General features: G+C 45.0%; 1 protein-coding gene across 4 annotated transcripts in view; it reads left to right on the forward strand.

The window, feature by feature from the left end:
- EIF5B (eukaryotic translation initiation factor 5B) overlaps positions 1-12,306 on the forward strand; it is a 178,032-nt gene extending 165,726 nt beyond the window's left edge. For all 4 annotated transcript variants that reach the window (XM_068105141.2, XM_078775418.1, XM_068105139.2 and 1 more), the window contains exons 23-24: positions 7,560-7,721; positions 11,197-12,306. In XM_068105141.2, coding sequence (XP_067961242.2) covers positions 7,560-7,721; positions 11,197-11,304 — 270 coding nt within the window. In that variant the 3' untranslated portion in view covers positions 11,305-12,306. The remainder of the gene's footprint in view (positions 1-7,559; positions 7,722-11,196) is intronic.
- Positions 12,307-13,231: the final 925 nt, after the last annotated feature.

Below are 13,231 nucleotides of genomic sequence, written 5' to 3' on the forward strand. Positions count from 1 at the left end.
TATATATATATATATATATATGTATGTATGTATGTATGCATGTATGTATATGTATGTATGTATGTATGTATATATGTATGTATGTATGTATATATATATATATGTATGTATGTATATATATATATATATATATGTATGTATGTATGTATGTATGTATATGTATATCTGTGTATTAACCGCACCCCTTACTTTGAACTTTTTTGCCGATAAAAATGCGGTAAATAGGGAAAATAGGGTACTAAAGCACCATTAGCCCCCACCTCGAGTGGCCTTGTAGGCTTTGTGGCGGGCAAAATCCCATGGAAAAAAATCATTTCGGTTTTCTCACTCTCTCTGCTAATGCTCCAGCTGTATCTCGGAGCCAGCTGCGACTTTCGTAATGTTATTTTGCATCAATAATGGGAATAAAAGGTTTGCTGTGTTGGCATCTTTTTTGACCTTGACCTAATTTATATATATATACAATAACAACATGCATTTTAAAGGCCATTTTCCCTGCTAGAGCGGGGGTTAGCCTTGCGGTCCCCATGACAATCTTCTCCATTTTGCCCTATTTTCTGCATCTCTCCTTGTTAACCCCCTTGCCCGCATTTCTTCTTCCACCATCTTTAGCCAAGTCTTTCTCGGTCTTCCCCGTCCTCTACTTCCTTCTACATTCATTTCCATCACTCTTCTCAACTAGTCACTTTCATCCTTCCTCAACACATGACCAAACCATCTCAACCTGTTCCTCTTCACAGCATCAATCACAGGCTCTATTCCCATCATCTTTCACAATTCATCATTTGTCTTCCTCTCTCTCAACGATACTCCGCACATCCGTCGAACCATTCGCATTTCCACCCTTTCCAACCTTCGTTGCTGCTCTACGTTCATTACCCATGTCTCGCTCCCATAAATCATAACACTTCTCACACATGCAGCATACACCTTTCCCTTCAGCTTCAACGACACTCCCCTCATCATCAGCACGCCACTCAATTCCCGAAACTTAGTCCATGCACATCTCACTCGAGCAACCGTTGCCGAGTCTGATCCACCTCCATTCAGCATGTCTCCGAGGTAGCAAAATGTTTTCACACCTTCCAGCTTCACGCCGTCTCCAAGATCCAACTCAACAATTCCTCCATCTGCAGCTCCCTCTGTGCACACCTTACATTTGAATGTAGCTGCCACACTGGTTAATGACCCTCTCAGACCACTACATTTTTGATGAACCCACTCAGTGCACATTGTACACTGAATGGAGTTCACTCCGACACCCTTCCTACACACAGCACAGGGCCACTTCCCAGTTCTTTCCACCTCACCACATGCTTTACCACTTGCCATCACCTTCGTCTTTCCGATATTCACCTTCAGACTTTTTGTCTCCATACATTCCTTCCACGTGTTCATCTTTTCCTTCAGTCCATCCATACTTTCCGCAATCAACACCAGATCACCTGCAGACAACAACTCCCACGGTAAACCCTCCTCTACGTTCTGAGCCAGCACCTCCATCACAGCTACAAATAGTAGTGGACTTAGTACCGACCCCTGATGCACTCCCACCTTCACCTCAAACTCACCACTGTTCCCGTCCTTCGTCCTTACAGCTGTGCGCGCTCTTTTGTACATTGCTATCACTACTCTGATCAACCATTCCTCCACTCCTCTTCAACTTCCTCAATGCCCATGTCAATACTTTGCGTGGAACCCGATCGAATGCTTTCTCCAGATCAACAAACCCAAGAAACAACTTCTTCCTCTTCTCCATGTACTTCTCCTGCAACTGCCTCACCATGAAAAGCTGGTCTGTCGTTCCTCTTCCTGGCATGAATCCAAACTGCATTTCGTCGATCTTCACTTGCTTCCTTATCCTCCTCTCCAACACCCTTTCCAATACCTTCATTCCATGCTCCAATAACTTTATCGCTCGGTACGAGCCACACACCAGAGGGTCACCTTTCCCCTTGTATAGAGGGACGAGGGTACTCAGTTCCCAATCCACTGGAATGCGGCCTTCTTTCACCACCAGATTACAGATCTCTGTCATTCTCTTCACACCCCAACTTCCTGCTGCCTTCAACATATCTCCCACAACTCCTGTCGGCCCTCCCGCTTTTCTACCCTTCATTGCTTTTATCGCTTCCTCAACTTCCTTCTCAGTTATCCTCTCCGCCGGTCCCAAAACAGGGTCACTCTCTATGTTGCCATCCCATTCATTCTCTGTATTCAACAGCATTTCCAATCTTTTCCATCTTCATTTAATTCCATCTGGGTCGACAACGATTTGTCCCACTTCATCCTTCAAGCAACTCACCCCCATCACATCACACCTCTCTTTCGCTATCTGCTTTGCAATCCTGAATACTGCTTTCTGACCCTCTTCCGAATCCAAGCGTTCTCTGAACATTTTCCTACATGCCTCCTGCACCTTTGCTACCCCTTTCTTTGCAGCCTTCCTGGCTGCCTTATAACTTTCATGCTCTGCTGTTTCTGCTCCCGTACCCTTCGCCTTCTGCCACTCCTTGAACTTCTTCCTCTTCTCGTCAATCCTCTTTCCAACTTCATCATCCCACCACCATGTTTCCGAGTGCCTCGGTGGTCCTTTTGTCCATCCACATACCTCACCAACGGCTCCCAACAGACTGGTTTTCATTGACATCCAACCACTTTCAAGCTCAACAACATCATCCTCGACCCTACTCAGCCTCTCTTTTAATGCCTCCCTTACTGTCACCTCTTTCAACCTCCACACCTTCATTCTCGGTTGGTACTTCACCCGCCGAGCTCTCCTCGCACCTTTCACCCTTACGTCGCAGACAACCAAGTGGTGCTGTGAAACAGCCTCCTCCCCCGGGATCACCTTTGTGTCCCGGAGGTGCCCCCTATCTCGCCTACGCACCATCAGGTAGTATGTAACACCTGACGTGTATGTAACAAGCTTATTATCCTCTTTCTGGAACTGAGTATTACAAATCAACAAATCAGCTCCATCAGCAAACTCCAAAATCCTTTCACCTTCTCCATTTCTCACACCATATCCGTAACCCCCATGAACTCCATCAAAACCATCCATACTCCTTCCCACATGTCCATTTAGGTCTCCACCTACCACAACAACTTCCTCATCTTTCACGTTTTCCATCAGCTTCTCTATCGCACACCAGAACTTGTCCTTCTCTTCATCGCTTCGCCCAACCTGCGGAGCATATCCCGAGATGACGTTCACCAAGAGCTTTCCAATCATCATTTTCACCATCATCAACCTATCACTCACTCTAGTCACACTCACCACACTGTCTACAAACTCCTCAGAAAACAGGACACCAACACCATTCACGCCCTCCAGGCACCCTTGCCACACAAACTTGTATTTCTGTCCCTGCCTACCCTTCACCATTCTCACACCACTTCCCTTCCATCTCGTCTCTTGCACACAACATATGTCCACTCTTCTTCTGGCCAATACTTCCACCACTTCTCCTGATCTCCCTGTCATTGTCCCTACATTCCATGTCCCAAACCTCAGAAACCGATCTCCACTTCGGGCTGTACCCTGCCCATATGTAGTTGTAATTGTCATGGTTCTATTTTTGAGGCAATGTTTTTATGGCCGGATGCCCTTCCTGACGCCAACCCTCTTAGTCGCCTCTTACGACACGCAGGGATACGGCGTACCTATTCTTATCCAGGGTACACACTGGGAAACGTTTAAAACATGGAAAATGGAAATTCTGGGGGGGGGGGGGGGGGGGGGCGGCGTCAGCATCACGGCTGCGGTTTAAACATATTTAAATAAATATTTAAACAAAACCATGAAAAACAATCTGGGAAAAGTCTCTAAGTGAGAACGTGGATTTGAGAAAGCAGGAGCAGAGGTGAAAGAAAAACGAGATATTGGGGGCGGGGCACAAGTCGAGACGAGGAGGCCGCACGAGACACCAGGCCGCACGAGGCGCGAACAAAGAAACGACTAATTACACACAAATTTGCAACAACTACAAAACCAAAACCAAATGGAAACACACAATAACACATACACAACAAAATACGCAGCGGAAATTCGACAAAGAAACGAACGGGAAAACACTCAAACTTTGATGCCGTGGAGAGATCGAAGAGCCCTGTCGCTCGAGGAACCAGAAACCTGTGTGACATATATATATATATATATTGTTACGGACACGACTTTGATGTTATGCTGGGCCGAGCGGAATGGCCGCCGTGTCCGCACAAGTTACCCGATTATACTCGAACGTTGACTAAGTCGCGCTATGCTAAATCAATGAAGGAAAAGGACACAACGGCTGGGATTAAGGCAACGACACAAGGGGTACGGTTCTCAAGACCTCCGGAGGAGGTTATATTAGTTCGGAAGGTTAGATTACAGGGATGAGAGGGACAGCATTGAAAGATAGGCACTTAATTACGGTCTTATAGTAGCCCCGACAGACGACAGATAAACAGGACAAAACTGACTCACACGGGGATTGATGGCAAGGAAGGCGGGTAGTCGATGGCTCAAGGTGCACTCTTGGCTCAGGGCAGAATCGACCCGGTCCGGTCCAGAGATGCGGGGAGGTCGCTCAGCGCTCGGAGGTCGCGACTTGTCTTTCCAAGCTGGGGGCGCATCTCACGTCACGTCCGGTAAGTCGCTGCGTATATCCGGCGGGGAGTGACACGCCCTCGGCTCGTTAGCTCCGCCCCAGATGGAATCGGTCCGCCCTTCTTATTGGGTGCGGGGGGGTTACCGGCTCCGCCCTTGACGAGGAGCTGACAGCCAGCCCCTTCGTGGTAACCCCGTGGAGCGCATGGGTAATGGCGGCTAACCAAACCGGAGTGAGGACGCACACTCCCCGCGCCGCGCCGCCCCCCTCTGTTGTTGTAGTTGTTGTTGTAGTTGTTGTTGTTGTTGTTGTATGGGGAAGATGGGAGGAGGTATGGGGAGGTCCTAAACTCACTACTGGTGCCATACAATCACATTCTGGTGCAACGAAGAGTCAGAATTAATGGAAACGAGTCCTTAACTGACATAGACTAAGAATAACTAGCAAGATGTCCGAAAGTTGTCTACGTGAGATGCGGTGGACCTGGGCACGACATTTAATGGGGGAAAAAGGGGAAGGTCGGTTCTACAGAGTGTTATTTACAGGCAATGGGACTAGGGAATGGGGGATTGGGGATAGTTGGGGAGTATTGGGGAAATAGGGGAATATTTACAAGCGGATATGGAGGCCAAATGCCATATCCGCAACAATATATATATATATATATATATATACAGTGGGGAGAACAAGTATTTGATACACTGCCGATTTTGCAGGTTTTCCCACTTACAAAGCACGTCAAGGTCTGTAATTTTTATCATAGAAGGAGGTATCCACTTCAACTGTGGAAGACGGAATCTAAAACAAAAATCCTGAAAATCACATTGTATGATTTTTAAGTAATTAATTTGCATTTTATTGCATGAAATAAGTATTTGATACATCAGAAAAACAGAACTTAATATTTGGTACAGAAACCTTTGTTTGCAATTACAGAGATCAGACGTTTCCTGTAGTTCTTAACCAGGTTTGCACACACTGCAGCAGGGATTTTGGCCCACTCCTCCGTACAGATCTTCACCAGATCCTTCAGGTTTCGGGGCTGTCGCTGCGCAACACAGACTTTCAGCTCCCTCCAAAGATTTTCTATTGGGTTCAGGTCTGGAGACTGGCTAGGCCACTCCAGGACCTTGAGATGCTTCGTACGGAGCCACTCCTTAGTTGCCCTGGCTGTGTGTTTCGGGTCGTTGTCATGCTGGAAGACCCAGCCACGCCCCATCTTCAATGCTCTTATTGAGGGAAGGAGATTGTTGGCCAAGATCTCGCGATACATGGCCCCATCCATCCTCCCCTCAATACGGTGCAGTCGTCCTGTCCCCTTTGCAGAAAAGCATCCCCAAAGAATGATGTTTCCACCTCCATGCTTCACGGTTGGGATGGTGTTCTTGGGGTTGTACTCATCCGTCTTCTTCCTCCAAACACGGCGAGTGGAGTTTAAACCAAAAAGCTCTATTTTGGTCTCATCAGACCACATGACCTTCTCCCATTCCTCCTCTGGATCATCCAGATGGTCATTGGCAAACTTCAGACGGGCCTGGACATGCGCTGGGTTGAGCAGAGGGACCTTGCGTGCGCTGCAGGATTTTAATCCATGACGGCGTAGTGTGTTACTTATGGTGTTCTTTGATACTGTGGTCCCAGCTCTCTTCAGGTCATTGACCAGGTCCTGCCGTGTAGTTCTGGGCTGATCCCTCACCTTTCTCATGATCATTGAGGCTCCACGAGGTGAGATCTTGCATGGAGCCCCAGACCGAGGGAGATTGACTGTCATCTTGAACTTCTTCCATTTTCTAATAATTGCGCCAACAGTTGTTGCCTTCTCACCAAGCTGCTTGCCTATTGTCCTGTAGCCCATCCCAGCCTTGTGCAAGTCTACAAATTTGTCCCTGATGTCCTTAGACAGCTCTCTGGTCTTGCCCATTGTGGAGAGGTTGGAGTCTGATTGATTGAGTGTGGACAGGTCTGGAGACGGCTTTGCGGTCGGTCTTTGCGGTCTTTGTGGTCGGAGACGGTCTGGAGACGTCTTTTATGCAGATAACGAGTTCAAACAGGTGCAGTTAATACAGGTAATGAGTGGAGAATGGGAGGGCTTCTTAAAGAAAAAACTAACAGGTCTGTGAGAGCCGGAATTCTTACTGGTTGGTAGGTGATCAAATACTTATTTCATGCAATAAAATGCAAATTAATTACTTAAAAATCATACAATGTGATTTTCAGGAATTTTGTTTTAGATTCCGTCTTCCACAGTTGAAGTGTACCTATGATAAAAATTACAGACCTTGACGTGCTTTGTAAGTGGGAAAACCTGCAAAATCGGCAGTGTATCAAATACTTGTTCTCCCCACTATATATATATATTTGACCCAATTATAGATTTAACATTTTTTAAATCCACAACTCCACTAAGGTTTGTCCAATCAGAACTAAATTGACCTCTCTAGATAGCCTAGAGCAATTCGCATTTACGCTAAATTTACTTCATACCCCTCCGGGTTAAAGGTCAATGTGAAATAGCGGTCTGAAAAAACTAATGTGCTTTTTTTTTGTTATCGCTCAATTTTTCCAATGTGGAATCTCAAATACCGTTTGGCCTTCCAAAATGTTGTTGCATCATAATACCCTTGGCAATCGCTTTGTGATCACAAATATCTATTTTTTTATGCTCTTCCCGAAGGATTACACAAATATCCATTATTGTATTATATATTTGAAATATACACCAGTGAGTGAACAAACTCCAATAATTTTTTCACTTCTGAAATAGATTAGATATCTCGTTGTCATGTTGTAAAATGTAAATGTGATTACTTGTGAAGATTATGAAGACTGTAATATTGAACTGGTCTTGCATTTATATCTTACGCATCAATCAACCTCAAAACTTGCAGATTTTTCTTCTTTTTCAACAATGGAGTATCGTGTGGCCAATATATGTGCTTTGTACCCTTGTGCCCATCTGTACAGTTCATCGACATTGGAGTTGTGGGAGGAATAGAGATCAATCACAAACCGGTGGACGTGGCACGAAAAGGGCAAGAAGTGTGCGTGAAAATTGATGCCATGTCAGGAGAGACACCCAAGATGTATGGACGACATTTTGAAGCCACGGATTTTCTCGTCAGCAAGGTGAAGTATGAACACCTGCATTTTACGGCTGTCCTTTGTTACCTCCGCCACCGAAGGTGGATGTAGGTTATGTTTTCACCCCTGTCTGCCTTTCTGTCTGTCTGTGAACAAGATATCACAAAAAGTTGTGGACGGATTCAGACGAAATTTGGCAGAGAGGTAGTGTATGTGACGAGGACGAAATGATTAGTAGTGTATGTGACGAGGACGAAATGATTAGTAGTGTATGTGACGAGGACGAAATGATTAGTAGTGTATGTGACGAGGACGAAATGATTAGTAGTGTATGTGACGAGGACGAAATGATTCGATTTTGGTGAAGATCTGGATTCCGATCTGGCTACTCGAATTTTTTGAAGGGATTCTTCACCATTGAGCCAAAAAACGATATATAGCAGAATATCTCAAATAGTTATGGACGGATTTGGACGAAACCTGGTGGACAGGTTGGGTGTCTGACAAGGACGAATCGATTCGATTTTGGTGACTATCTGAATATGGATTCGGATACGAGAATTATTTAATTTTTAAGTCATTCTTCACCATTGACAGATCGGTATAAAAGCGACATATAACATGATATTTTAAAATGTTATGGACGAGTTATGACTAAACTTGGTGGACGAGTTGCTTAGGTGTCAAGAACAAGGTGATTAGATTTTGGTTCAGGTCTGAATCCAGATCCGGCCTATCATTGGGATACAAAACATAAACTGTTCAGCCTGGTGCAGGTACAGTCGTGGCAAAAATATTGGCACCCCTGCACAATTTCCTCTAAACATAAGTTGAAATTGACAAAAGTATTTGGTCTCCACAATTCTTTATTTCCCTGTTAATATTTCAGAACCTTGTTTTTGATTCAGAACTTAATATATCCTTTTAAATCAGAAGATAAAAAGAAATGGCATTGATAAAATGATTGACACCCTCGACTTAATATTTAGTATCACAGAATTTGGACAAAATAACTATCCAAGAGCTTCCTGTAGCCATGAATGAGCTTCCTACACCTCACTACTGGCAGTTTGGCCCACTCTTCTTGTGCAAAATGCTCCAGTTCTCCCAGATTTGAAGGGTGCCTTCTCCCTTCTGAAAGTGGTCATTGGGTTTTTGGTCACCTCCCTGGCCAAGGTCCTTCTTGCCCGATTGCTCAGTTTGGTTGGATGGCCAGATCTAGGTAGAGTCTGCATAGTTCCATATTCTTTCCATTGCCTATTGATGGAACTCACTGCGTCATGGTCAGTGTCCTCATAGCCGAAGGAGCCGTTACCTTCCTCCCTTCCTCCCTTCCCCCCTAAGCGGGTGGAGGAGCCAACACAACTGCATCAACGCCCCACACCACGGCCTTTTCCTTTCTCTCCTATTCTCCTCCTATTCCTACTCCCCCTTTTGCTCTCTGGGGAGGGTGGATAGCAATGGCGGCACCAACTCCATGCAACGCTGCTTAGGGCGAGGGGACCTCAGCCTCTACTCAGCTCTCCTCCCCTTTTTTTCGCCTCCTTCTTCTTCCCTCCCTCAATCCTCTCATTCTCCTCTAACTGTGTGTGTTGGGGAGCAACCAGGTAGGCAGGCAACCCAGACACAGCAGATTTGCTTGTCCCAGGGGCAACACCCCACACCACCAGCAGACGCGCACATCTTGCTCGTGTATCTCTGCAGGCAGGAGCGGAAGGTGTGCCCCATTCGCATCACTTCGGTTACACCGCACCTGAGAGGTGCAGTGCTCCCTCAAATGTCCCAACCGGCCACACTGCGAGCGAAAACAATTATTTATACGCAGACATAAAGTGGTCCAATTGTGCGCACCTGCGGAATAAATTGGGCTGGAACGTGTAATAAACTTGCCCACGGTCCATCCCAATTACTATCCCATCAGGGATGTGTTTAACCGTGCCATCATCCTTCACCAGGAACTTGACGCGATACTGATGAGCTCCGGTCCATATACCAAAACCATTCCGGATAACCCGTGGTGGGGTCTTCACTTCAACATAACAAGACAGTACTGAACATCATAATCGGAAACGCTCTCATTGTAGAGGCGGACCGTCACGACCCTCTCATGGTCAGAGAGGGCCTCGACCGCCCAATCAGCAAGAGATCCAGCTGACTAGGCCGCAGTCCACAGCACCCGAAACTCGGCAAGTCGTCCAGCGGACTGGAAAGACACGTACGTCAAATCCACTAGCCAAGGAGACGAGGCAGTAAATATCCTCAGCCTTAAACTCCAGCTGTCTGAACAATACCGTCCGTCCAAATACCTCCCTTGGCGGAATGGATCCCTCCTTCACAAACTTGAAACGGTCGCAGTTATGGCACCTGCTGGCCATGCCGGAGTCCTGGGTAGGGACAGGTGACAGCACTAGTAATGATTGGGGGGGGAGGTTGGTTCCTCTTGCAGCCATGCCAGACATAATTATAGCCAACCAGGCCTGTGCAGCATTTTTATACATGGCCCTAAGCATGCTGGGATGTTGTTTGTTTAATTAACACTTGGGCCACACCTGTGTGGAAGCCATTGATTGGTGTCCCTCATTTACCCAGTTGTTTCCAATTTTTGTCCACTACCTGTACATATTTATGCCACAATTGACGAAGTCGCCGGAGACGTTATGTTTTCAGATTCTGTCCAGCTGTCCGTCCATTATTTTTTCAGGTTGTCCGTCCGGCTGTCCGTCCTGAAAAGATGAACTGATTAGATTTTTGGGTCGAGGTCAAAGGTCAAAGTCCTAATAGGTCTATAACTTGAGAACGGCTGAAGTGATGTAATTCAAACTGGGTACAGGTTTGTATAATGATGTATAGATTAAGTAATTACATTTTTGGGGCAAATGTCAAAGTCCTAATCGGTCGATAACTTGAGAATGGCTGAAGTGATCTAATTCAAACTTGGTACAGGTATGTATAATGATCTAAAGGTTAACTGATTAGAATTTCAGGCCAAGAGGTCAAAGGTAAAAGTCTGTTATAGGTCTATAACTTGAGAACGGCTGAAGGGATCTAAGTCAAACTTCGTACAGGTATGTATAATGATGTAAAGATGAACTGATTAGATTTTGGGTTCCCGATGCCAAAGGTCAGAGGTCATGTCAGGTAAAAATGTGATAACTTTTGATCAGCTGAAGGGATTCAAATTAAAACCTGGTACAGGTATGTATAATGATGTAAACATAAACTGATTAAATTTTGTGGTCAATGTTAAAGGTCAAAGGTCAGAGGTTATGTCAGGTAAAATATGATAACTTGAGAACAGCTGAAGGGATTTAAATCAAACTTGGTACAAGTATTATAATGATGTAATAATGTGGGCGGAGGCATATCGGTCGACGTCGAAGAGTGTCGTTCTAGTTTTGTGTGGTTATTTAAATGTAAAATTTGATCTTTCACGAGCGTAGACCTGGTTGGATGAATGCTGTTCTCATCGGCAACGTTCATACAATACATGTTTTGACTTTTGGTTGCTGGTTGCCTGCAGATCAGCCGGGATTCGATCAATGCTCTCAAAGACTGGTTTCGAGATGACATGCAGAAGTCCGACTGGCAACTCATCCTGGAGTTAAAAAAGACCTTCAGTATCTTGTGATCATGGAGGAGCTCATTCCACCATGAGCTGAAGAAAGGTGCTATTTAAAGAAGACGCACCTGTGTTTTAATTCAAAACTGTTCCTCTGTAAGAGGGCCCCATGAAGCGCTGCTCCCTTCAAACCATCCAAGCACCACCTTTGGCTTTTCACAGAGCAAGCGCGACCCTTTTCTGCGTTGGCTGCATCCTGCCTGCCTCACTCTCCGGTACAGGACCGATCGTGCAGCTAAAAGCCAACGTCTTTCCAGATATTCCATCTCGGGGCCTTTGTGAAGCATTGGTTGGAAGGTTTTATTGAAGGTTGACTTGCCATGTGGAGCAAAAACTTGCAACTGGCGGTTTTCTGCTCAAGATTTATGTCATTTCATCGCATTTTGTTTTTACGACTTGATGCACGTTCTTTTTGCCAAAAAGGAAATAAATAAATTAATAAAGGCTGCCGTCCAGCTCATGACTGAATGCTGTGTGTTGTATCGACTTGGAACCTCGAACCTCGTGACGGCATTTATTGGCATTGGGGACTTGCAAGATCCATCCATAGGCTCGAGATGTCCCTCCCAAGTGGAAAATTAACGACACGAGCGAGCGTCTGCCGTTCAAGCTTAGGCCAGGCTGTTTGATTTGATGGCCTGGTGTTGTAGATTTGCATATTGTAGATATCCAAACGGACAGCGAGGTCAGGAAGTGGCAGATGACCCTTTGATAGAATAGAATCAGGGTTGTAGTGACAGGTGAGGAAATCAAGATTTATTGAAAGGACAGGGGAATTATTATTATTATTATATTTTTTGCTTCTTTTTTTTTCTGAACATTGCCTTGCCCTTAACTGTATTTATTACAGGCCCTTCTAGTTACAAACTCTTCAGAAACGTGATAGGTGCGTGCACATTCTAATATTGTACTTGATGGGTAAACAAGCTCTTTGTTCAACTCTGACGCATTTTCTCTTTGCCACTTACTTTTTGCTCAGTACCCGATTAATAAAAGATCCTATTCTCTGTTTTTTGGTCTCTCACCTCTGCCTCCTCTTTGTTGTCGTAACCTGTTTTCAGGCTGATCTTTGCAATTGCTCATCCAAGGTGATATCATTGGATTGTAAATGATGAGCCTCGCACTCATTCGGCTTTCTGGTTTGTTTTGTGTGATATGATGTTATCGGTCTGCATTTGGAAAGAGTTTTGTTGTTTAAGAAGCCTCCAATTGGACCACACCCATAATCTGTCGCTTAACTCCACCCACCATCGCACCGAGACAAAATGATATGGCCGCCATCTTGTTTCCTGGTGGGCCTAACACAGGCCTGTCTGCCTCTGCTGATTATACACTGCCTGGTCTTGTTGCATCATATTTCCATTGTTTGGATCAATTGTTCAATTTTTAGTAGCGTTTAATAAAGCTTGTACATGACTTCCTAAAAATAGCGTTACATAATTTTGTACGTCCCCACATTCATGTTTAACTGGGGATAATGACCTGACTGAATTTGAGATGCTGTGTTGTCATGATTTCCACCAATCATAAGACAAACAATTATTTTGTACAAATTTATTTGTAATCTAAAAAGATCCGACTGGTGTAAAGCTCTAAATGATCAAGGGTCCAAGCTGTCCATTCTGTCTGAAGGGTGTAAGGGGTCTAAACGGTGTTAAGGTCTATTTGGTCAAAATTGATTTGAGGAGTGCAAAAGTTTTGACGCTGAAGGGTGAAAGAATCTAAAGTATTGAAAGGATCTTCAAGGTAAAACTGGTCTTAAAAGTGGTCTCAACATTTGAACATGTCTTTCAATCCTGACAAATGTCACACTCTTACTATGTCTCTCCGAAAAGACCGACTGGACAACCCTCCCATCTACTTTCTCAACAATCCTCTCCAAGAAGTTCTGTCACTCAAGCTTTTGGGTCTCACTATCTGCCATGATCTTTCTTGG

This window comes from Myxine glutinosa, chromosome 4 (assembly GCF_964187855.1).
Source record: "Myxine glutinosa chromosome 4, kmMyxGlut1.1, whole genome shotgun sequence".
Classification (NCBI taxonomy): Eukaryota; Metazoa; Chordata; class Myxini; order Myxiniformes; family Myxinidae; genus Myxine; species Myxine glutinosa.